Source organism: Heloderma suspectum, chromosome 4, assembly GCF_057233095.1.
Source record: "Heloderma suspectum isolate Gila_16-S chromosome 4, 16-S_ref, whole genome shotgun sequence".
NCBI classification, from domain to species: domain Eukaryota; kingdom Metazoa; phylum Chordata; class Lepidosauria; order Squamata; family Helodermatidae; genus Heloderma; species Heloderma suspectum.
In genome coordinates this window covers 240,267,178-240,293,754 of record NC_139461.1, presented here as the reverse complement: position 1 = coordinate 240,293,754, position 26,577 = coordinate 240,267,178, and the positions used below count along the sequence as shown (strand labels likewise).

Below are 26,577 nucleotides of genomic sequence, written 5' to 3'. Positions count from 1 at the left end.
TAAGAGATTGGAGACCCCCAGTGGTGCACTGAAGTTGAGGGTGTGTGTGAGAGAGAGGGAGAGGGAGGAGGGGGAGAGGGAGAGAGAATGGCTTTATATTAATTACTGTTTAATAGAGTATGAAATCAACACTCCTGGAATTGCATTTGGTGAACAGTTCACAGCTTCTGCAGAAACAGCTTTATTCCATCTTATATTTGCCAGGCCTTTGACTTGTTTCTTGTAGTAGTGTAGTACTGTTAGAATTATATTGTATTAATTTTATTCTATTCAACATCATCAGTGTACATGGCACTTTACAGAATTACATAAGCAAAAAGGAAGTTCCCAGGTGCTTAAGGAGCGGTATGAGGTGGGATGGGGAGAGAGAAAGACTGAGTTTAAGAGTAAATGCTGCCTTGACTCTTTTAGCTTGGAAATTCTCCCAAGCAGGAGCCTGGTATGGTCATGGTATCTTTTGTTTTATGGATTGGCTGATTGCTCAAAGTTGTTTTTAGATATATGTTGTCTTTATATGTTCCTTATATTTTTAAATTTTGCATATTGCATTTTTAATGTTTTAACCTTTGTAAACTGCCCAGAGAGCTTCGGCTGTGGGGTGGTATAGAAATGTAATACATAATTACTAATGTAGGGATCATACTGGTGGGGTGGTAGGAGGGATGGTTGAGGGTGGTTAGCAGAAAGGGAAATTACGTTCTAGTTTCAAATCATCCAAAAGATTGCACCCCACACCTAGATATCAGAAAAGTATGTGCCTGCCTCAACAAAGTGTCTCGTGTGTGTTTATTTATGGTATTATTGTTCCTATATGTGTGGAATGTTGTTGCTTGGTAGCATGCCAGTTCAGTGCAGTATCGCAAAGCACCTTCAGTTCCCACTGACAGTTACCGGGTGGCTCCAGCCCTGTGACCTGAGTTTCCTCCTCTGTTTCCTGACCAAGCAGCTTGCTTGTTTTCCCTCCCCTGCCCCACTTTCCCCTTGCTTGAGCCAAGGCACTGGACAGAAACAAGGGCCATCCTTCCTGCCTTTGTTTGCTCAGGTCTACCTGTTCCACTCTTATAAATGCAGCTTTTTGGGTGCTTCTCTTTTCATTGGAGTTGACCACAGCTTCTGGATGTTTTAGTAGGCCTCTACTCCAAAATGGTGGTTCCCAGGTATAAACCTACACCTTCCAATGGAATACAATAGATTCCCTTCTATTTAGACACTCTAGAGGAATATGAATGTTATCCACTGTAGAGATGTATCACATGGTAATATAACTATGTCCATAACAGAAAAGGATAAGCAAGGTTTTACTGAAACATTTTTTTCTGTGAAGGCAGAGCTTGGAATGATTATCCTGTGGTTGTCATCTGTTTAGATCCTTATGCATTCCTATATATGTATGTATGTATTTGTTTATATCCTGCTTAATTGGCCTCTCAAAGCAGGTTAGAGTATAAAACGAGGAAGAAGTCACAAATCTAAATGCTTCAACAAATTTATACAACAAAACTATATAGTAAATACATGATAAGCAAGAAGCAAACATTAAATAGCCTCTATTAATTTTAATAGAGTGCCAGAAAAGCCTTTCTAAAGAGGAAGGGATTTTGCAAGTTTTCTGAAAGCCAGGACAGCATTGGCCCAGTGAATTTCCCACGAAAGGGATTTTCAAAGGCTGGATGCCACAGCTGAAAATGCCCCAGGCCTTGTCTCCAGTGCCCAGATATCCCAAGATGAGGAATGGGCAACAGGGCTTCTTTCCCAGCTGATCTTTAGAGCATGACCGGGACTATAATGGAGGAAGTGCTGCTTTAGATACCTTGATCCTAGGTCATTTAGGGTTTAAAGGCCAACACCAGCACTTTAAATTGAGCCTGGAAACAAACTGGTAACCAGTGCAGCTCATTCAGGATGAGTGCTATGTAGTTCCCAAGGCTAGCCTCTGTAAGGAGTCTAACTGTTGAATTCTGGACTAACTGGAGTGTGCAAATGCAATTCACAAGCAGTCCCACATAGAGCAAATGGCATTTATCTGAACAAGAGGATGCAGTGGCATGTATGGCAGTGGCAAGGTCCTTGTTTTCCAAGGAAGGGTATAGCTGGCATGCCAAGCATAGCAGGGAAAAAGCGCTCCTCACTTTCTCTGCAACTGAGAATCAAGCAGCAGCCAGGGATCAAGTAGCACTTCCAAACTCCAAACCTGATCCTGGGGGAGGTGGTGGGCGGGATATGACCTTGTCCAGGACAAGCTGCAATTGACCGTCTAGCACTTACAGCTCTGGCTTATCTGGAGTGAGTTTCATTTTAGTGGCCCTCATCCAGCCCATCATTGCTTCCAAGCAACTGTTCAGGGATTCTAGTGTCTCACTGAGGTAGACGGACAAAGAAAGTTATAGTTCAGTCTCCTCCAGCCTTGTGCTTTCCAGATGTTTTGGACTTCAACTCCTACCAGCCCCAGCCAGCACAGCCAATGGTCAGGAATTCTGGGGGTTGTAGTCCAAAATATATGGAGGGCATCAGATTCGGGAAGGCTGCTGTGGTTGAAAGTCATCAACATACCTCATCAGCACACCAGTCTTTGAATTAATTTCTCCCAGTGAATGTAACTGAAAAACCTGGGGGATAAGATGGAACCCTGTGGCATCCCAGAAACAACTCCCATGGCATGTGTCAATAAACCCCCAGCACCATATTTTGCCGCCTGTCCACCAGGCAGGACTGAAACTGCTGCCAAGCAGTGCCACCATTATCCAACACTGGCAAGTGTCTCAGAAGGATACCATGAGCCACTGTGGTGGTGTGGCTAGATTCTTGGGCTGGGAGTCAGGACATCCAGGTTCCCATGAAGCTCACTGGGTAACTTTGGGCCAGTCACTGACTCTCAGCCTAACTACCTCACGGGGTTGTTGTAAGGATAAAATGGAGAGGAAGAGGACCATGTAAGCCACCTTGGGTTCCTTACAAGAGGAAAAATGGTGGGATATAAATGTAATAATAACAAGAGGCTCAGGAGAAACCAACAGGGTCAGTCACACTTCCTTTGTCTATCCCACAGTGAAGGTTGTGCAGTGGATTGGCTAACATAGTTTCTGACCCATAACTGGCTCTGAAACTAGACAGCAAGAAAGGTCTGGGACAGGATTTCTCAGGACAGGTTTTGGCTGTGAATGGGGGAAATTATACCTGGATTCTGTTTCTTGCTCTACCACAGAAGAACTCCAGGCAAACAGCTTCTATGCTCCCTACCTCAATGCTCTATTAATGATTTTGACCTCTTGCAGAGAATAGGGTTCTCTAGCAGGAGGAGCCTCATTAACGAGGTGGCAGTTGGAGAACGGGAGTAGGGTCTTTAAAGAGATGGAACGCAAAAGGGGAAGGAGGAGTGTGGGACATCTGCTGACAGGCACCACTGATTGTGGTGTAAAGTGGTAAATGAAATAGTGGCAAAGCTTTTTAGATGCCACATCATGGTTGCAAGCAGTAAAAGTTGACTGTGTTATCTGGAAGCACTGTCTGGGGAATTTGATGCATTTTGTTATACATCAAAGGAATTTGAATCCTTTTGTTATGCTGTTGGAGAGACAGAGTTATGAACAAATTCAGCCCTGAACTAAGACAGGAGGACAGGCTAGAGAAGGCCACTACTGAGGGCACCAAGCCTGTTTTCCAAGGAAAAAATGACTTAACAGAGCACTGAAAATTTTGCCAAATGAGCTTCTCTAGGGAGGGAATTCCACCTGGGTGCTGCAACAGGAAAGGCCCTGTCTTGCGTCCCTACTAGCTGCACCATCCAAGGAAGTGGGACACAGACCAAGGCCTCTGATGTTGAACACCATGGGCAGGCAGGATTGTATGGGAGGAGGCAATCTTTCAAATATGCTGGCCCCATACCACTTAGGGCTGTATAGGTAAGAACAAACACTTCAAATTGTGCTTGGAAATGAATGAACTGGAAACCAGTGCAGATGAAACAAAATTGGAGCATCATTCAAAATTGGATGCTCTGACTTGGATTCCTGCATTGAACAGGGGGTTGGACTCGATGGCCTTGTAGGCCCCTTCCAACCCTACTATTCTATGATTCTATGATCAGCAAAGCGCGCTCCAGAAATCAGTGTGGCCACTGCATTTTGTACCAGCTGAAGTTTCTGAATGCTTTTTAGAGGCAGCCCCTCAGAGAGTGAGTTACAAAAATCCAACCTGGATGTGACTAAAAATGCGTGGCAGTGGCCCGATCTGCTTTGGCCAGGATGGGATGCAACTGGCAGGCTGGACAACTACGGTTAGCCCATAACATCAGATGGGATGTGAGAAACTAAGAATGGGACAGTGTCAGGATGCATGTGTGGGAAGGGGTAAAGGTGTCATACTCCTAGATATAGACTGGGAATTCTAGGAGTCAAGGATTCATTCCCTACCATTTGGGAGGAGAAAGGTTCTTCTGGGTTTGTGAGGTATTTGGGTCCCTGTGGCCATTTAGACATTAGTCTCTGCTTCTTCCATGTTGATGAGGGTAGGGGAAATTCCTTGATGGACTAAGAGTTGCCAGGTTGAGGTCTATACTTTACTGTACTTTACTATGCTATACAGAAGGAGCAGAGTAGTCAGTCTGTTACACATCTTGCTTTGTTTTAGCTGCAGTAGATACCTGATCAATTCACCTTTACTCCTATCATATGAAGCTGAAGGTTGTTTCCCTTTAGAAGTACTTGAAGTCTTCAGGGTAGCCTCTACAGTCTAGAGGTGCAGAACCTCAGGCCCGGGGCCAAATCTGGCCCTCTGGGGGTGCCCAGAAGGCCATACCCCCTTCCACTGGCCCCATCCCTTTCCTCCCAACCCCCAGTTGCTGATGGTTTTCTAGCTTTTGTGCAGTATGCTAGCTTTTCTGCAGTTTTTCCCCATTCTGAAAGGTTGCCTCTCCTAAGGCTTTGTTCCTAACAATAAGAACTTTAGGCTAAAATATGCTGGAATTTCTGGCCCCACCCCTTTTGCCTTCAGCCCCACACACCATTGGAATGCAGCCCCAGAGAGCGTCTCCAAAATGGAGTTTGCCCTCGGGTTGAAAGAGGTTCTACACCCGTGTTCTACAGTGTGCGTTGTGCTATAAAAACCGTGTTAACTCTTTCTCTCCTTCCTGTGTACAGATGGGATCCACAGCGTGGCTGCCCAGTGCACACTCCAGGTGACCATCATCACGGATGAGATGCTGACCAACAGTATCACGCTGAGGCTGGAGAATATGTCCCAGGAACGTTTCCTTTCGCCGCTGCTGGCCCTCTTCCTTGAAGGTGTGGCAACTGTGCTGTCTGCTTCCCGCGACCATGTTGTTCTTTTCAACATCCAGAACGACACTGATGTGCAGGCTGCCCAGATCCTTAATGTCAGCCTGTCTGTCTTGCTGCCAGATGGGGCCCATGGGGGCCGCTATATTCCTTCAGAGGATCTACAGGAGCAGCTTTACCTCAATCGCACGCTCCTGGCTGCCATTTCAGAGCAGCGGGTTCTGCCCTTCGACGACAATATCTGTCTACGGGAGCCCTGTGAGAATTACATGCGCTGTGTCTCGGTGCTGAAGTTCGACAGCTCAGCGCCCTTCATTGCTTCCAATACCATTCTTTTCCGTCCCATCCACCCTGTCAATGGTCTGCGCTGCCGCTGCCCACTTGGCTTCACCGGGGACTATTGTGAGACTGAGATCGACCTCTGCTATTCTAACCCCTGTGGCAATCACGGGCACTGCCGAAGCCGTGAAGGAGGATATACCTGCGAGTGCCTAGAAGGCTACACTGGTGAGTGGTGGTTAGGGGAAGGAGCCATTAGAAGAAGGAAATATCAAGTGGGTTCCATTTATGCTTCTCTAGCCATCTGAAATCATTACCTCCTTTATCTGATTCTTTGGTCTGGACTAGTATGGACATTCTGCTTGGCTTCATTGTCATTATTATCGCTGCAGTGCTTTTTAGCGTACAAGGTGCATTTTACAGTTCTTAGCTCATTTATGCTGAAGACAGTAAGATGGGATAGGCTGAAGGATGGGGATTTGTCCAAGACCACCTGGCGGGCTTCATGGCTGAGTTGAGGGGTGGGGGTTGAACCTGGGTTTCCTCACATAGCACTAACAGTCTACCTTTTGTGCTACACTGTTCACTGCTGTCTGCACCCCCTAGCTTCTGTTTTTTCCCTCCTCAGTTGTCTGTTTTACTTTTCATCATCTTTGTCCAGGGTACTGTGTTTTCAATGAGACAGATAGACAGACATACCAAAATAACCTAAATTCTTCTCCAAGAAAACCTGGAATTTGCAAATGATGTAAGTTAAGCAAATTAGGCAAAGCAGCATCTCTTTAGCAGGGCGTTGTGACTTATTTTGTTTCTCCTAAGCACTGGGTGGGGATAAGGAGTTGTGCAGGCCACTAAAACTTCATTCACTGGCCACTGGGAAAGCTGCTCAGCTCCCCCTTCCCCTTCTTACCCTTTCCAGATTCTGAGATTTCACCAGGTATTGGCCACATGCTTTCAAGCCAGTGTGGTGTCGTGGCTAGAGTGTTGGACTGGGCATTGGGAGATCTGGGTTCTAGTCTCCACTCGGCCATGGAAGCTCACTGGGTGGCTTTGGGCCCGTCACAGACTCTCAGCCCAACCCACCTCACAGGGTTGTTGTTGTGAGGATAAAATGGAGGAGGAGGACTATGTACACCGCCTTGGGTTCCTTAAGGAGGAAAAATGGCAGGATATAAATGTAATAAATAAATCAATAAATCTTCACATCTGTAACACAAAAGCTGAGATGCTGAATTCTGCACTGAATAATATCAAATTCTGTGCTTATGTGGAATCGTAGAATACACAGAGCTTTCTCTTTGCCTTTCTCTCTTTCCCTCTCTTGCCTTGTTAGGTGCCTGTGTTTCTGGTGACTAAGACTGGTGGAGTCACCTGCCTTGCTGTGGTTCCCAGAAGAGCAGTTGTGCTTTTCTGGCAGGGTGGTGGGGGGGAGAGAGAAAGCTGTTAAGTTCCTCTTGTCAGAAGGATGTGGGATGTGAATCATTGTTGTTTGGTGCTGGGCTATAGGAACACATTTTGCAGGAGAGCAGCATGTTTTCCTGGGGTGGTTCTCTGCTTTATATCACAGGATGATCTCTCCTTGGTGCTGTAATGCTAGCTGGGACAGACCCTTTCTTCTCTGGGGCCAGCGTGCTTAACATAGCAGGACCTGGTTTGGCCCTGAGGTGGTGCTGCTATTTGCATTCCTGTTGCTCTGTTGTGTTTGCGATAGGACAGATGCAGTGGCCAGGATATGAATAGTCCCTTGTTTGTGCCCCAGTTCAGCAGGATTTCTCTTTACAAAGGGCTGGACAATGGTAGGCTCACTACAGATTCACTGATAGGTTTCCCAGTAAGTACAATAAGCTGTTCTCCTGACCTGACCTCTGACATATTGCTAAGAGATAAAAGCAATATATTCTTGTGTAGGTGTGTGTACATCTGCCTACCTGTGCCTCTCTTTCACTGGGGCTCCATGCTCTTGGCATTCTTAGAACCCATGGTTTCCATTCCTTACCGGTATAGCAGCATCTCCAGGTAAGCAGTCCATTTAACAAGTGGCCTGCCTCAGAACCAGGGAGTGTCTGTCCCCTGCTCAGGGATGACATTGGCTAATGTAGGTAAGAGGGTAGGCGCCTTCTGACATAACTTTTAACTGGCAACAGGCCTTAAACCTGTATGTGGTAGATGTGTGTTAGTGTAATGCCGGAATAGAAGAGTGCCAGTAAACAAAAAATTAAAACAAATTGAGCCTCTTCTGCCAAATGCATAGATACTCATCAAGCCATTCTGAAGTTACATTGACACACGTTTACCAATATAGATCTTAAGAGCATTTCTAGACGGGGCTTTTATTGTGTGCTCGTGATTGGTCACTCTTGCTTTTTTTGTGGGTCCTTTACATGACATCATCAACCTCCAGGGCCCCTCCTGTCCTTTCTGGCCATAATAGTGGCTTAATTCTCTATGGGGGAAATGCAATGAGAGACTTCAAAGTGTGATAAATTTTTGGTGTATTTTTGGAATCCCTCTATATCACAGCACCATCTGTTGGCTGCATAATGAAACATATAGACTTGCCCAGAAAGAAAAACCCTGGATGAAACCATGTGAAAAGGAGCCAAGCTCAATCCTGCAAAGAATCCAGAAGCAGAAGCCCTGGTAAGGGTGCAGGATTTTAGCCTCGTGTAGAAATGCTCTAAGTCCAAATTCTGAAACATTAAGTTGGAAGTGGCCCCACCACACTGATGAATTGATTGAGGGGTGGCCTCCAGCCACTGAGGCCCATAGAAGCCAGTGGAGCAAATCTTTAAATTGGTGGCCGTATCAAACCTTCCTGCTTATTAAGATTACCTGTTGAGGACATTTTACCCCACCCCATCCCACCTGCCGAGATTGAGTGAGTGGGGACTAGGGGCCAGCCGTCTCTGTGGTGGCACCCTGTTTATAGAACACCCTCCCTATCTCTGCATGCTAGACATATGCTCTTTTGGTGCCAGGATTTTAATTAAGAAGATTAATATGCTTAGCTTTTATGTTGCTGGTACTTTTGTTTCTAGCTTTTTTGAAGTTTTATCTGGGGTTTGGGGTCTAATGCTATGATGTGTTAACTTTATGTTGTTGTCATTGTTATTTCTATAATGCCATTGTTGTGCATGGCCCTTGACAGAGTAGAAGAGGGCAGGTCCCTGCCCCAAGGAGCGTACACTATAAAAATTGACACGGGGAGACTATAGAGGAGGAGTGTGAAGTGGAGGCCAGGGTGAACAGGGAAATAATATGTGATTTCACGTACACATGCTTAGGCTTGGTTACAGGGTCAGTTGCAGTAGGGCATGGGCCTACATGCAGTAGGGCATGGGTTGAGCCAAAGGCTTCATGGAGAACGTGGGTTTTGAGGAGGGATTTGAAGGGAGTAAGAGAGGTGGCATCACACAGGTGTTCTGGGAGGCAGTTCCAAGCATATGGGGCAGCAAGGGAGAAATAGTGGAATCTTCTGAGAAAAAAGGAAATCTTCAGACCACTGAGGTTGGGGGAGCTGGAGGAGCAAAGGACACAGGAAGGAATGTTGTGGGATATAAAAGATGGAGAGGGCGGGGGGCAAGGCTGTTGAGGACCTTGAAGGTAAGGACCAGGAGTTTATGCTGGATCTGGGAATGGAAAATAAGCCAGTACATGGATTTAAAAGGGGGGGTATCACATGATCAGAGTGATGAGACAGGTGAATGATTTTGGCAGCAGAGTGCTAGATAGACATGAAGGGATCAAGGTGAGACAGCAGAAGACCAGAAAAGGGAAGATTGCCATAGTCTAGGTGAGAGATGACCAGGGTGTGGACCGGTGTTTTTGCCAAGGGGACTGAGAGGAAAGGCCGTATTTTTTGCAACATTATAAAGGGAGAACCAAAATTACTTGGTGAAGGACTGAATATGAGGGAAAAAGGCTGAGAGGAGTCAAAGATAAAGCCAAAGCTACATGTCTGTTCAACAGGGTGGATGGTGACATTGTCAGTTGATAAGGAGAGTGCATGAGGAGAATTATGGCTATAAATTTATTAAAAATACAGATATGCCCCTGATGGGCACCTCATACAGCTTCTGTTGACTGCATTTGAGAAAGCCTACTTTCAACCAGCCACAAGGGATGGATTGCCCATCTTCCAACCCTGCAATATCACTGATCCTCTTCTGCTTTCATGTCCTAAAGCAAGGGTGGGCAACTTGTGGCCCTCCAGAAGTTTTAGTCTACAACTCGCATCATCCTTCACCATTGAATATGCTGAATAGGGCTGATGGAAGTTGTAGGGCAAAATATTGGGTGGGCCACAAATTGCCCACCCCTGCCCTAAAGCCAGAAAGAGCTGATCCCTCACTGAGTCATGACTATCTGAGGCAGGGAGATGCATTATCTTTGTGTCTCTTGCTGCAAGCTGTGATCCAGAAAAAGAGTGGCTAGCCCTACACCTGGCCCTACATAGACAACAAGAGGGCCTCTGTGGAACATCAGTCATATATCGCTAGTCAAGAGAGCCATTTGGTTAAGGCACATTCCATGGATTTGAATGCAGCCTAAATGCATAAGTATGCAGAACTCACTGGACTTGCAAAATAAATATGCTTGGTCTTTGTTCTGTGTCCCGCTCCCCGTGAATTCATTCTGGCTGGGCCAAGAAGTGCTACAAGAGAAATATTATTCTCAGTAGGGCTGTGCCAAATGTTGAAAAACGTAGATTTTGCTGGAGAAAATATTATCTGATACCTCCCACCTCAGCGCACCTTCTTCTTTCACTTTTTGCAACAACCTGCAAGTTTGAGCAGCAGAGTGTTCGTTGGAGGTGGGGTTGCTCTACCCTTTTCCCATCTGGCCACTTTCCTGCTCAACCCTCCAGTTGCTTTTCTCCCTATAGGGGAAATGTTGCAGGTACTTGTATCTTTTCTCCTATGGGAGGAACATGAGCTAATTTGTTGATAATGGTGAATTAGGAGTAGCACCAGAATGATAGCAGTTGGTGTTACTGGGGGACTAACAGTGAGTTCCAGTTAACGTTAGATAGAGGGATATGTTCCACTGGATATCATGATAGCTAAGGTTAACTGAAACTCACTTCTAGGCCCACAGCGTCTTAATAATATCTTAATAACAGCCAGTTGCTCTCTTCGCTATATTGAATACTAAGAACCACAATGCAAGGATAGTTGCACTATGAGCCATGCTGAGAATGCACAGAGGTTGACGGAACCCAGCATTATTGGCTGTGCCAATCGGAGTGATGATCACTCAGTGATAGGACATAATCCATCTATTCCCTAAAATGCCCTCTGACTCTGAGGATTGCTCCTTCTGACATTTGTTTATTTGTTACATTTATATCCCGCCTTTGCTCTAAGGAGCCCAAGGTGATATATATGATCCTCCTCCTCTCCATTTTATCCTCACAACAACCTGTGAGGTAGGTTAGGCAGTGAGACAGAGACTGGCCCAAAGTCACCCAGTGAGCTTCATAGCTGAGTGGGGACTTGAACCTGGATTTCCCCAGCCCCAGTCCAACACACTAACCACTGCACCACACTGGCTCAATACGTGGGGTCTTAATATGTAAGGGGACATTCCTTCAAGGATCCCATTGACGGCCTGTTCACAGGTTCCCTAAAAAAAAAAAAAAAAAGGCCTCTGCACTTCATGCTCCCTGGGAAAGGCAGATTCCTGTGTCCATACAAATGCTTGGAAGGAGAGATGCTTCTGTGCCCTGTGTGTAAGAGGGACCCCTGAATATATTGGTTGGGCAGAGAGGAGAGGCAAGAGGGATTCTCATTGGCTGGCCTGTCCCCCCCCCCCCCTTCCCTCAACCTCGTTCCTTATTTCTGCTGTTGTGTTCCCTGTTTTGATGCTGACTCTGTGCAGGTGGAGGGGGAAGGGGAGGCAGACAGCATGGGTGGGGGGGAGGGGGAATAGGGGCTTTGTCTGCTCAACATTGGGGAGGGGCGCTGTGGGAGAACATTGGTTTCCTTGGCAACTGAAGCTGGTCACTAGGGTGAGGGAACCAGAAAGAGGCTGAGAATAAATCTTCTATTCAGAAAAAATCCTCACAGGGTTAGGGATGGGTGTGTGTGTGTGTGTGTTGGGGGAGAGATGTGTGCAGGGGTGTGAGGAAAGGGATGGAGGATGGGCAGATGGAGAAAGGAAAGGCTTTGGGTAGAGATGCGACAGAAGAATGAACCAAAATGAAGGAGAAGGAAGTATAGGCATGCTTTTAATCAGGAGGTTTTTGGTTTGGGGGTGGAGTGGGATGGGGGTGTACAGTCCTGTTAAAATGCTGTGTACAAATTCAACCTGGAGAGTCCCAGCCCTTTCTGTATCCATGATTCCTGCTTCAGCACTTTGCTCAGAGAGCCTCCACAGTCCAAGCTGCCAAAATCTTGTCATGTTGTTGTGGCTAATGGCCTGAGCAATGAAATAAAGCTACCCATCTGCCATCTTGCCAAAATCTTGTAAGAACCCCCAAGGTGATCCACTATATTAGAAAATGACTCCTTGTTGTCAATAGCAGCTTCTGTCCTGGGACAAACAGCAGCTTTGGCAAGTGATTTTCAAGGGCAACACAGCGTGGGGTGGGAAAGGGTTGATTTCTGCACACCATAGCCGGGCTCCTGAGTGGGTCTGACTGACCTTTATTACTGAGTGTAGCATGCATTTGGTGCCAGCCAGATAGCTTAGATTTTTAAAACCAGCATCTGTTTCTTGCTTAGAAGAATTATTAGAGAAGGGGGATGTATCATCTGAGCCCATGCCCAGTACCTCTTCTCTGCTTTGGTTTCCTGCATGCAATATGAAAAAAATGACCCAGAATTTCCTTAGAGATATGTAAATTGCATGAGAATTCTTTTAATTGGTGCTGCAAAATGGAGTCCTGAATGTGTGCAGAGCAGGTGGAAGATGAGGCTCCAGCAGGTGAGAGTGGCTTGGGTGGGCAGAGCTGAAAGTTAGAGCTTTCAGCTCCACTTTTGGGGCAGGCACTTTTGCGGCAGGCACCAGTAATGTCAGAAGTCACCCTCTCTGTCGGTCACCACAACTCTTGAATACTTATGCACAGGCCTGGCAGTGGAAAGGCACATAGCACCTCCTGCCTTTAGCCATGCACTGCTGGGGGACATTCCTAGCGGGTTGGAAAGTTGGGGCCAGGATTACAGCAAAATGTTCATACCTCTTTTGATAAAATACTGTCAATTTCTTTTATATATCCTGCTTGGCAACCTTTTATGTGAAGGTAGCATTGAGGAGTGAAGGGAAGGCAATGGACCAGGTCTAGCCCCACCTTCAAAGTACACTGCCAACAATTTATGTTGTAAGTGCTCTCCAGTTCCTCCTTTCTACACATGACATTTGCATATGTTAGGGGCTGAATTTAGCCTTGGAGCCTCTAGTTGCAGATCCCTCTCCCATCATATGACAGCTTTTATTCCAGTTAGTATAGTTTTTTGTAGCAGCTCTATTTTTTTTTCTAAACAGGATTTTGACTCCTTCCTTCCACTCTAGCAAAGTGTCCATACCGTGTACCAAAGTACTTTTGGGATGAACACAGCAGTAACACCAAGTTTCTGTTAAATTACCCTCAGAACTCAGCCTGGGGATTTGTAGGCCAGCCACAAGATGCTGCATCTGCAGCCTGTCAGTCTGTTGCCTCACATAATCAGGAACCCTTAGGACAGCTCCTAGAAACTCCCTTTAAGGTTTGCTTCCAGTTCAGACTGTGCTTCAAGGAAATTTTATAACTTTGTCTGGAGGCCTAAGCACATTTGCATCTGAGGACGTTCTACTGGTTTCAGCAGGGCCAAGTGATGAGAAGCATCTTCTAGATCACAATCAAATTTGTTCAGTCTTCAGTGTCTCTAGACATGCTGCAGAGATACCCAGATCATGGGATCTAACTCACCCTGCTGGTCAGTTTTTGACATAGAAGACACGTCTGTTGAGCACTCAAACATCAGCTAAAGCATCAGATTTTTACCCTAACCTACTTGAGGTGTACAGCTTCTTCAACAAAGGAACAAAATTGGTTAGTCATCTCTGAAAAAATGTGATGCATTTTCAGAGCTCTGCTGTGTAGCATATACATCAGGGGTGTGGAACCTCTGGCCCAAGGGCCTAATCCGGTCTGTTGAGGTTCCACACTCAGGATTTGCAGCTTCCTTGGCCTCCAACCCCTGCCCTCTGGAGGAATCACCGCTCTTTTCTGAGGTCAGAGATAACAACAGGCATTCCCCTCTGCACCGCTCTCCCTCACAGTTGATCTCATTATACATAATGAAGCTGGGTCCCTCTCTGGCTACACCCAAATAATTATTTGCCTAAGATCTCCATCATGACTAATACTGGTTAGCATTGGATTCCCCCTCTTTAGACATAGTAGTCCACAGTTCACACTGAGTGTCTTGAGTTTTCTCTTAGGGGCACTGGTCCTCACCTAGCACAACGCCAGAACTTACAAGTGGGTTATACTCTGATTTAAGGTGGATCACACCAGTGGCATCACCACGATGTTTGTTTATTTAGGGTTTCCTTTTGAAAGGGAAACTAGTGGAGGAGAGACCAGATGCAATGGAGGAGAGAGCTCATTTACCTTTAATAAAAGAGGGAATTGTGGTTGCTACAACTTGTTGCATAGCCATGGGAGACGCTCCCAATGTTATTTGTTCTGTACAACCATTGAAGGTACAAGAGCTCTGTGTTTCTCTGCATTTGGGCACCATAAAGGGAAAAGAAGGATGTATAGGGTCAAAAAATTAAAAATGGGTCCCAGGTTGAGTTTAAAAGAGGGTACAACCAGGTGCCCTCCAAATATTTTCGACTACAACTTCTATGATCCCTGTCTATTAGCCATGCAGATTGGGGGACTTATGGGAGTTGTAGTCCAAAACATGAGGAGGGCACCAGGTTGCCTATCACTCTTGAGTCTAAAAGGTTTGAACACTACTGCCTTAGGGCATATCTGATTAAGGGTTTTGGCATTGTGGCAGGAAGACTGGGTGTGCGCATTCAGTATATCCAAACCTTGCAAGCCTAATGACCGAAAGTGTGATATCGGCATGAGGATTCTATTGTATCACATCATAACAACAACTCGTTGGGTACCTATCTTGAATTTTAGATCTGGCACTAAGGCTGCAGTACTTTGCACACTTGCTTGAGTTCAGCGGAACTTATGACCGAGGATACAGATGTAGGATCAGATTAAAGCCCATCACTGCACGATCCTGTGCAAAGATATCCCTGCAGATGGGAGTCAGTTGACTTCCTCTATTCATAGCAGCTAGGGTGGTCACTTCTGCATTGCCAAAGAAAAGGACAAATACTTGCACAACATTTGCATATGCTAATTTATATGTAGCGATAGAAATGTAAAAACAATTATAATTTAAAATTTAAATAGAAATACACTACATTTGATCTCACCATAGTGGGGAAGAATGTGACCAGGTGCGCTGTGTGCCTGCCTGCCCAGTTTGCTGTCCAGGTGCTGACTATCGAAGAGCAACTTCAAGGCCCCTCCCTGCTCTCCCTTCTGATGGTTCTTTATCTTTAAACTGGACTTGGATTGGATAGCTCTTTAGACAGAGGATGCCTCCAAATTGAAAACTATCTTCTGACAGCCCTTCAAACTGAGGACTGTCCTCTGCAAAGGAGGACCCTAATAGCAACCCAGCCTCTCTTAATGGAATGCTGTGCCCTGGTCTTAACATGGCAGTTTAAAAAGAGAGGGAGGGAAATAGATGTTGACAAACTGTGGAAAGGGTTCAGCTTTGAAGAGAATAGAAAGTCTAACCGACAAATCATTTTTAAAGCTAAGGCTGAAGAGAAGAGCTTTCATTTAGGAGAAACAGATGGTTAGTGGGGAGAAGAACATGTTGAGGGGTTTTCAAATATTTAAAAGTATCTGAAAATAAAGAGGGAGAACAATGGTTCTCTAGATTTACTGTGGATATGACAAAGAACAGTGGGTGTGAATTACAGGAAGACAGAATTAAATTATACACTAGGACAGTCTTCCCCCAGCTCCAGATGTGTTGGACTGCAACTCCCATCATTCCCATCCCGCATCTGTGAAGTCACCAGGCTGGGTCTACTTTGCAACTGTACACAGTTCAGTATTCTGATAGTCTAACCCTTCCTTTAAAAAGCCTGCTGAACTCTCAGAAGTAGAGCAGAGGGTCGAAGTAGGATTTCCTGCTACAGAGCGTGGGGCTTCAGTGTCTTGCTTAGTCGCTTGTTCCTCTATCTTCACTTGCAGAAGCAGAATAAATTATGCCTATTGAACAAAGAGATGCAAAATGACTTAATTTATACAGGTTACAAAGCTAATCTGAATTGAGGTTACTTCGTATGGCAATCAACTAATATGGAAGAATGAATGTATGTTATCAGGGTGAAGAATTTTATTCACCTTCTTCTCCCCCCCCCCCCATTCCTTCTTTGTTTTGAGCACAAGTCGACACACAGTCCTGGGGAAGACATTTTAAGTTTAGCAGTTTGCAAATTATGAGCTTGGACTGTTTAGCCATCAAAGTCTTTCCCTTCCTAATTCGTTTTTCTTCACTGCCAGATCTTGCTTTTTAAATCCTCAATCTCTTGCAGTGTCTCTAAACCACCAGCATGCCCTGGAACCTGGAAATTAATGTAAGGGCATGGGGATGGAAGTACACACAGAAGTCTGCCTAAAATATTAGTCTATCTATATTGTTAGGAACACAGGGAAAGGGTTTTGTGCGCATATAGAAGTGAGCATCACTTCTTTCAACAAGGGATCACATTGTAAAACAGTTTCCATTACTACCAAAGGCAGTTGTATGTGTGCTGGTTGGGAGCTCTATTCTTTTTGATGAGATCTGTTACATTTGGAAACCTTTTGACTAGTCACCTTTTTCACCAAGTTGAGGATTGGCAGAAAGGTGGGGATTTAGTCTTGATGGGGCTAAAGTGGATACCCAAAGTTTACACTGCTAAATTTCAGCCTGCGCCCTGGATGTCTGGGTACAGTAAGGACAAAAAATACACCTTCTATAACATACATGCATGCACACACAAGTGTTTGCATGCACAAACACACACTCCCCCCTTTCTCTGTCTTTGTTTTTGTGGAAAGGTAAGGACTATATATGCATTATTCCCAGAAATCATCCCTGAGATTACACTGTAGGGCTAAACTGGGTTTCAAGTCTGCATGCTACAATATTTCTGCTTTGGTGGGAAATCCCAGTCACAGCCAGCCTCAGGCTGGTATCTGCGAATAAAGTGGTAAGTGATATCACTGCTGCTACCTTCCAGAGTTTTACTGTAACTATTATGATCTTTGGTATTGCTGCAGAGAGCCCCAACACTTGAGGCTATGGGAATATATGAGCTTTCATATGCTTTTAGTCATTCTGGTTCTAGAGAAGAGTCAGAAACTCAAAGAGTAGAGAAGTCACCCAAACTAAAGTTTGTTATTAAAACATAAAATATTTTTAGCCGGTCTCACATATGATTTAAGGCTAGAATTGACTGTGAATGTTTTTTATGAAATGAAATCTTCTTTTTCTTAGTAGGACTACACATTCCCTTTTGATAGCAGAACAACAAAAAAAGAAAGAGTGAAAAACAGATTTATAAGAGATTATTAGCAACATAGGTAAGGGGTCTGTTCTATTACTCATCTCCCATCCATGCATGTTTGGATGTGGTGGGACTTTCATGGCAGCAATGCCTGGAGTATTTCTCCCCCAAATATAGTGATCCTGTTTTATTAAAGGATTTCTACTCTGCCCTTTAAAAAAGGTTTTTCCAGGGCAGCTTTACTAATATATCAACACAAAATACAGTTAATTAAAAAATCAACAATATCAAACTAACAACAGATTAAAAAAAAACAGCATACAAAAGTAGCGTAACATTAGTTTAATCAGAAAATAATGTTGTTAAGAATGCTGGGAAACTAAAATGATTTGTAAAGTATGGACCAGGGAAGCCCCATGGGGAATGCATTTCAAAGCTAGAGTGCTGTTTCTCTTGTTGCCCCCCTCCACACCTTGGATGGCAGGTTGGGGGAGATCTAGAGGCAAGCCAGAAAAGATTATTGTTATGTATGCACAGGCTGATGTGGAGGCAGACAATTCTTTGTGTAGCCTGCTCACAAGTCATACAACAGCTTTCCTCAGCCTGGTGCCCTCCAGATGTGATGGACTGCACCACCCAGCATTAAACTAACTACAGTCTTCAAAGGCAGCCCCATGTACAACACATTCTTGTAATCTGGCCTGGAGTTTAGGATCACTGTAATCAGGTGATCTCTGTCCAGAAGGGGTCACTGCGAGACCCCAGCCTCAGCTACATGTCCTGTCATTGGTCTTATAGGCCCCTTCCAACCCTACTATTCTATGATTGTATGAGTCATATCCATATCATATACTAGTAGTGAGGTGCTGAGTTATGATGGTTATGTAGCCAAAATGGGGCTACTGAGAAAAAGAGGGAACTATTAGCATGTGCGGTAGGATCCCAAGGTTTGCTGAAGTAGGAAAAAATATTTAGAAAAGAAAACTTAAGGGTTGGGGGAGGGGATCCAAAACAGCCCAGTGCAGACTGAGCATGCTCATTGGACACAGAACGCTGAGTGTCTGTTGGTGTGTGTGTGTGTGTGTGTGAAAAACTGGAGGGTGGAGGGGAATGGAATGGAGTATTCTGAAAACAGGCATGGCTGTATGGGAGAACTCCACACTGCCAGTGGCAGTGCTGGTTGAAGTGCACACAGGGGCAGTTCCCTGCTACTTCCACAACCCCATGCAAACTCCTAAGGCTTCCCCATTACGGTACTACACTCCAACATGATTCTTCTTTCTTCTAGTGCAGTGCCATTGCTCCCGTGTGCTGTTGCCATCTGCCACATCTGTCTGGCATTGCCCAGCCACCAGCAATTTCATTTTGCAAACTGTGCATGTGCGAAGCAGCCATCAGTCTGCTTTCTCTGTCTCTTACCAGCTGGCTCACCTCAGCAAGCAGCAGCACCCCAAGCACACATGTGTAAATCATGTTAAAAAAAGATGGCCAGTGTCTTGGAGGGCGTCTTGGTGAAACGATCCCCCACACCTTCGAAGAAATGGCAGGCACTTTGTTTTGCAAGTGGAGGAGGGGCCTGCCTCCACCAGGGCTTTCCAGTGTGCGATGCTGAGGGCAATGACCCTGCTCTCCAGTAGGAAGGTGAAGTCAAATGAAAAACAAGATGTGTAAGTCAGGTCCAGATGACTATAGTAATAACTAGTTGTTGAGTGCTGGGGTGAGCCACAAAACCTAGACAGAGAGAGAGAGAGAGAGGAGCTTCGTGCAGCAGCAGAATGCCTTAATTTTTTCCTCTCCTGAGCAGTTGATATTTTTATTTTTATTTTGACTGGGAGAAGGGAGAAGAGAGAGGGGAGGGTGGAGGGAGAGCGCAAGAGCAGTGTGTGCTTTTTCAAATTTATTTTTAAATCTGTGTTTTTAACAGTGCAATCCTATATATGTCTACTCAGATGTAATACCCATTGAGTTCAATGGGACTTACTCCTAGGTAAGTGGGTACAGGATTGCAGCCTAAGAAGCTTTTATAGCCTGTTGGCTTCTCTAGTGATTCCCTGTGGGTGAAGCAAAGGATTTCTGGCTTGCTGTGTGCAACATGCATATGGTTTGTGCTGTAAACTTGGCTTGTCCAAATTGACCCAATGTTTTTTTTAAAGATGCCATTATGGCCTGCGTGATTCTCCCTAGTGATTCTTACCATATCATTTGGTATTTCTGAGCCAATTGTGGTGGTTGTGGCAAAAAAAATTTTTTTTAAGCCAGTTGTGGTGGCAGGTGGCCATTTTCTTTTTTTCTGGGCCATTCGTGCTTGCTGGGGGATCTTTTTTTTTTTTTTTTTTACACACAGTACAGTACACTTAAAAATATATCATTATTTGCTGTGGCTTGACAAATTTTGTGTCTTTAAAAAGTGTGTGCCTCAGTGGCTCTTCTGCCTTTGCACTGTGTTGCTGCACAATGTAACATTTTTTTTAAGGAAGCTGTGCTGCACTGCCTTGCCAAGTTTTATGCTTTTCAGTGTTCTTCTACCCTTACCCTGTGTTTTACCATGTAATGTTTCTGACAAAACGTATGCTGCATGGTCTTGCCAACTTTCATGCCTTTCAACCTGTTGCACCATGTAATTTGTTTTAAAAGGCTGTGACTCATGGCCTTCTATGCTGCATAACCCATTTGAATCCATTAATTATTGCAGACAGAAAGACCAACTCATCTTAATGGGGCTTGGTGATTGTGCATAGAACTTTCTTGTATGCCTTAGGGAATTGCTTTGCTGCATGGGTGGCCAACTTTTATTCCTTTAAAAGTTCTTCTGCTTTTGTTTTTGCATTGTGCCATGTTATGTCTTAAGAAGCACCTATGCTGCATGGATGATCAGTTTTAATGCTCCTCTGCCTTGTTTCTCCAGCACATTGGTGACCCCCCCCTGGCTCCGCTTGTGCCAGTGATCCACCTTCTGTCCTTCCCCACCCAAGTAGCCACCACCCAACACTGCACACTGCACAACATTTTGTTGCAAGTCCAACTTGTAATCTCTCTCTCTCTAGACTATATTGATATCAATATTCTGTGATGTTTTTGTCCTGAGGCTAACACCTCTCCTTTTGCTGATCTGAACCACAGCTGTAGATCTGAGGGCAAGACTGCGGCCTGGAGCCTTTTTTCATAATTTTTGTATAAAAATGTATTTGACAGACAAAGTAATTTAAAAGAAAGGATATCTCAGCTGAGAGTCTGGCTGTCATCTCTCATCATCGCACGAGTATGTGTATTGCAAAACAAAGCAGTTGCTTCTCTGATTAATTTTTATTTCCAAGAGTTGAAAGGTCTGATCAGTGTGGTGTGGTGGTTTGAGTGTTGGACTAGGAGCTGGGTTCTAGTCCCCACTCACTCGACCATAAAAATCACTGGGTGACTTTGGGCCAGTCATGGACTCTCAGCCCAACCTACCTCACAGGGTTGTTGTGAGGATAAAATGGAGAGGAGGATAATTATGTACTCTGCTTTGCGCTACTCGGAGGAAAAAAGGTGGGATATAAATGCAATAAATAAATAAATTTATTTTTTAAATTTATTAGATTTATTTATTTAAACAAAGCCCTATGAAGAGAGACTGAAAGAACTGGGCATGTTTAGCCTTGAGAAGAGAAGACTGAGGGGAGATAGGACAGCACTCCTCAAGTACTTGAAAGGTTGTCACAGAGAAGAAGGCCAGGATCTCTTCTTGATCATCCCAGAGTGCAGGACACGGAATAATGGGCTCAAGTTACAGGAAGCCAGATTCCGGCTGAACATCAGGAAAAACTTCCTGACTGTAAGAGCAATACGACAATGGAACCAATTACCTGGGGAGGTGGTGGGCTCTCCCACACTGGAGGCCTTCAAGACGAGGCTGGACAGCCATTTGTCAGGGATGCTCTGACTTGGATTCCTGCATTGAGCAGGGGGTTGGACTCGATGGCCCTTCCAACCCTTCTATTCTATTCTATTCTATTCTATTCTATTCTATTCTATTCTATTCTATTCTAAATGTTTCTTGGAAATTGCCATAGTATACAAATAAATCCGCAATTTACCATAACATGCCCCTTCTTTTCCTTTCAATTGCTGAATGCCAAGGAGAATCACATTGATACTCAAGGCTTCAAAATCATGTATGCTTGGCTTCAGTCATCTGTGCCCTGTTCCACGGCAGCTTTCAAGGAAATTCCTGCTCCAGGCTTTCTCTGTCTCTTCAGCCTACCCTTATGTAAAATGTTTCTGCTTGCTTTCTAACCTAACCTGCAGCAGCTGCCCTTGGGAAATTCTTCCCTTCCTCCTCGCAAGTAGACATGACATCAGGAGATCCATGACTGGATCCCCCACCATTTAAAAAAGATTCATAGCAGTTGGGGGGGAAGAAATCCAGTGGACCTCAGGGTTGGCAAAGGGAGGGTTTAACCCTTTCCTCCACACCATTTTGCTTATGAAAATCATCCCCCACCTTGAAGCCACTAATTGCTACAGAGGGGAAAATATGGAGGTAGCTCTAGGTTTCTTTCCATATAAGGTGGACACTTACACATCTTCAAAAAAGAGGAAATAAAGTACCAACAAGGAGAACACAGATTTGCATAAAATGTACATATCTTAATTTATATGTGGAGATGCACATTTAGAAAAACTACTAGAATTTAAATAGCAATACAATTCATCTCACTATAGTGGGGAAGACTGTGACCAGCTTACTCACGTACCTGTTCAGTGTACTGTCCTGGTGCTAATTATTGATTGGCAATTTCAAGGTCCCTGCTCTCCTTTCTTGGGTTCTTTATATTTAAACTGGGACTGAATAGCCCTTCAAATAGTGCAGGAGTAGGCAATTTGGTGCCCTCCAAATGTTTTGGACTACAACAGCCACAGCCAGCACACCCAGTAGTAAGGGATTATGGGAGTAGTAAGGGATTATGGACTGGAGCAGCGACTGTCGACCCTCCGGGGAATAAGAGAACACGAAGAGTTCTTGGACAGAATGGGGAAACTACAGCAGCAAAGGGAAGACCAGAAGCTTGAAGAGCAACAGCAAGATGAAGCAGTGGGAAATGCTGAGGTGAAGAAAAACGGAGTAGAGGATACTCCTTGAAAAAGGGTGACAGTTAGGAGAAGAAGAACTAGACGCCACTCTGCACCAGTGGAAGCAGTGCAGCTGTGGAACCGATTCCAGGTACTTGCGGATGAGACTGGAGGACAGCCTGCAGAGGAAGAATCACAGGGGAACCTACATGAGAGTGAGCAAGAGGCTGAAGGTCAGTCAAACAGAGGCGATGAAACCCAGGCCTACAACAAGAAGAAGAGAAGAGTGGTAGTAGTGGGAGACTCCTTGCTGCGTAGGATCGAGACCCAAGTATGTCGTGAAGACCCGTGGACTTGCCAGGTATGTTGTCTCCCGGGAGGACAGATTAAAGACGTGACTGAAAAGTTGCCTGCACTCATAAAGTCCACTGACAGGTATCCCTTTCTTCTCATCCATGTGGGAACAAATGATACCACCAAGCGGAGCTACAAAGAGATCACGTCAGACTTTGAAGCTTTGGGAAGGAAACTCAAGAACTTTGGGGCCCAGATAGTTTTCTCCATCCTTCCAGTAGTTAGAAGAGGGATAGAAAGGGAACGAAAAATACTCCCGGTGAATGACTGGCTATGAAGGTGGTGCCGACGAGAGAGATTTGGATTCTGGGACCACAGGCTATACTTCCTGGAAGATGGGCTGTTGGTAAGGGAGGGGTTGCACCTCACAAAGGATGGGAAGAATGTGTTTGGCCGCAGCATGAAGAACTTCATCAGGAGGGCTTTAAACTGAATCCTATGGGGAAGGGAGATGTAATGTTGGGGGTAACAATGGACGTAGGTGCATGCACTGCAACAGAGAGAACAGCTCTGATAGCGCCCAATAATAGTCTTCAGACACATGTAGGAAGAAAGCCAGACTATGAAGCACATGGTCTTCGATGTCTATATACTAATGCCCAGAGTATGGGAAACAGACAGAACCAACTTGAACTCTTAATACAAGAGGGAAATTATGACTTGATAGGTATAACTGAGACTTGGTGGGATGACTCTCATGCCTGGAATACAGCAACTGAAGGATATAACTTGTTCAAAAAGAACAGGAGGAACAGAAAGGGAGGTGGGGTTGCACTGTATGTGAAAAATACATATCTCTGCACAGAAATACAGGAGGATGAGCTTGGTAGCCCCATCGAGAGCATCTGGATCAAAATAAATGGAGCAAAGAATAAAAGGAACCTGGTGGTCAGCGTCTACTACTGGCCACCCAATCAAGGAGAAGATGAGGATGAAACTTTTGAAAAGCAAATAGCCAGTGTTTTAAGGAAGCATGATGTAGTAGTAATGGGGGACTTCAATTTCCCTGATATTTGTTGAGAGACAAATTCTGCAAAACATGGTCCCTCCAGGGAATACCTGACTTGTGTGGCGGATAACTTCCTCCTACAGAAAGTAGAGGAAGGAACTAGAGGATCGGCTATCCTTGACTTGATCCTAACCAACAGAGATGACTTCGTGGATAAAGTAGCAGTTACAGGAACTCTGGGGGAAAGCGACCATGTTGTACTTGAGTTCTTGGTTCTAAGGGAAGCAAAAGCTGAGGGTAGTCAAACGCGTACCCTGGATTTTAGGAAAGCTGATTTTAATAAACTCAGAACAATGATCAGTAAGGTCCCATGGCAAGTGACGCTAACGAGAAAAGGAGTCCAAGATAGGTGGGAGCTTTTAAAAAAGGAAATTCTCAAGGCACAATTACAAACCATTCCAACTAGAAGAAAAGGTAGAAGACAACAGAAGAAGCCAATGTGGCTTCACAAAAAGCTTAGGGATGACCTGAAAACAAAGAAGGACACATATAGGAAGTGGAAAGAAGGCCAGCTAACAAAGGAAGAGTACAGGCAGGTAGCACAGAATTGCAGGGATGGTGTCAGGAAGGCTAAAACTGGGAACGAGCTGAGGTTAGTGAGGGATGCTAAAAACAACAAAAAAGCTTTCTTCAGCTACATGCATAGTAAAAGGCAGAGGAAAGAAATGGTTGTTCAGCTATTAAATAAGGATGGCAAAACAATAACAGATGACAAAGAAAAGGCAAAGGTGCTCAATTCCTACTTTGGCTCAGTCTTCTCCCAAAACAGGGTCAATGACCCCCCTGGCAAAGGCGAAGTACAGGCTGAAGGGGCAGGATCGCAGCTTGAGATTGATAGGCATATGGTCAAGGAACACCTAATTACTTTGAATGAGTTCAAATCTCCAGAGCCAGATGAACTGCATCCTAGAGCAATAAAGGAACTGGCAGAAGAACTCTCAGAACCGCTGTCTATTCTCTTTGAGAAATCATGGAGGACGGGGGAAGTGCCAGATGACTGGAGGAGGGCTAATGTTGTCCCTATCTTCAAAAAGGGTAAAAAGGAGGAACCTGGGAACTACAGACCAGTCAGTCTGACATCAATCCCTGGGAAAATTCTGGAGCAGATTATAAAGCGATCCATCTGGAAGCACCTTGAAAACAATGCAGTGATTACTCGAAGCCAACATGGATTTGTCAAAAACAAGTCCTGCCAGACGAATCTGATCTCATTTTTTGATCAAGTAATCTCCCTTGTAGACCGTGGGAATGACAGCTGTAGACATCATATACCTCGACTTCAGCAAAGCTTTCGACAAAGTGCCCCACAATATCCTGATGAGCAAACTAGCTCGAAGTGGGCTAGATGAAACAACGATCCGGTGGATTCACAGTTGGCTACAGAATCGGACTCAAAGTGTGCTTATCAATGGGACCTTCTCAAACTGGGGAGAAGTAACGAGTGGGGTACTGCAGGGCTCAGTCCTGGGCCCAGTGCTCTTCAGCATTTTTATTAATGACTTGGAGGAGGAGGTGCAGGGAATGCTGATAAAATTTACAGGTGACACAAAATTGGGCGGGATAGCTAATACTTTGGAAGACAGAAACAAAATGCAAAGTGATCTGGATAGACTGGAGCGCTGGGCAGAAAACAACAGAATGACATTTAATAGGGATAAATGCCAAGTTCTGCACTTAGGAAAAAGAAACCAAATGCACAGTTCCAAGATGGGGGATACGTGGCTCAACAACACCACAAGTGAGAAGGACCTTGGAATTGTTGTCGATCACAAGCTGAGTATGAGCCAACAATGTGATGTGGCTGCAAAAAAAGGCCGATGCTATTTTGGGCTGCATTAATAGAAGCATAGCTTCCAAATCCCAGGAAGTACTAGTTCCCCTCTACTCAGCACTGGTTAGGCCTCATCTGGAGTACTGTGTCTAGTTCTGGGCACCACACTTTAAGAAGGATGCAGACAAACTGGAGAGGATTCAGAGGAGGGCAACAAAGATGATCAGGGGACTGGAAACAAAGCCCTATGAAGAGAGACGGAAAGAACTGGGCATGTTTAGCCTTGAGAAGAGAAGACTGAAGGGAGATATGATAGCGCTCTTCAAGTACTTGAAAGGTTGTCACAGAGAGGAAGGCCAGGACCTCTTCTTGATCATCCCAGAGTGCAGGACATGGAATAATGGGCTCAAGTTCCAGGAAGCCAGATTCCAGCTGAACATCAGGAAAAACTTCCTGGCTGTTAGAGCAATACGACAATGGAACCAATTACCTAGGGAGGTGGTGGGCTCTCCCACACTGGAGGCATTCAAGACGAGGCTGGACAGGGATGCTCTGACTTGGATTCCTGCATTGAGCAGGGGGTTGGACTCGATGGCCTTGTAGGCCCCTTCCAACCCTACTATTCTATGATTCTATGAGTTATAGTTAAAAACACCTGGAGGGTACCAGGTTGTCTATCCTTGAAATAGTGGATGCCTTCAAACCGAGGACTATTCTATGACAGCTTTTCAAATAGAGGCGTGTCCCCTATAAAGTAGGACACATGGCCACCTTACCTCCAGAACAAACAGCAGCTGGCAGAGGGATATCATGGATTTCCTGATATCACACCTAGTTTGGCCCTAAAACTACAGATCCTAAATGACTGAGAATTAAGTCCCAGTGAGTTCAATGGTATTTGTTCTGTACTAAGCAAATTTAAGGGCATTTCTACACCAGGCTAAAATCCAGCGTTTAAAATGGGGCTTTCTGCTTCCTTTTTAAATGCAGGATCACTACTGACTCCCTTTACATGCGCTTCCTTCCCCCCCACCCCACCTTCTCCCCGTATCTGAGTCTTCTATTATGTTTCATTGATCTCGCTTCTCTTCTTGCCACTTTTCCTCTTTTCATGGAGGAAACTGAAGCAGAACAAAACTGGGTAAACTGATAGCTCATTATCTGTGATCTATTTAAAAACCAAACAAAGGGCATTTAATGCAGGAGGGTCACCGTGTCATGTAAACAGCCTGCAAACTTCCATGAAGGAAACAATGTCAGTCGCAGGATAAAAGCTC

The 26,577-nt window shown here is 44.9% G+C and overlaps 1 protein-coding gene across 4 annotated transcripts in view; it reads left to right on the top strand.

Moving 5' to 3' along the window:
* The window catches only part of CELSR2 (cadherin EGF LAG seven-pass G-type receptor 2), a 113,251-nt gene that overhangs the window by 29,268 nt on the left and 57,406 nt on the right, over positions 1–26,577 (top strand). For all 4 annotated transcript variants that reach the window (XM_084852881.1, XM_084852880.1, XM_084852882.1 and 1 more), the window contains exon 2: positions 5,136–5,780. In XM_084852881.1, the coding sequence (XP_084709007.1) occupies positions 5,136–5,780 (645 nt within the window). The remainder of the gene's footprint in view (positions 1–5,135; positions 5,781–26,577) is intronic.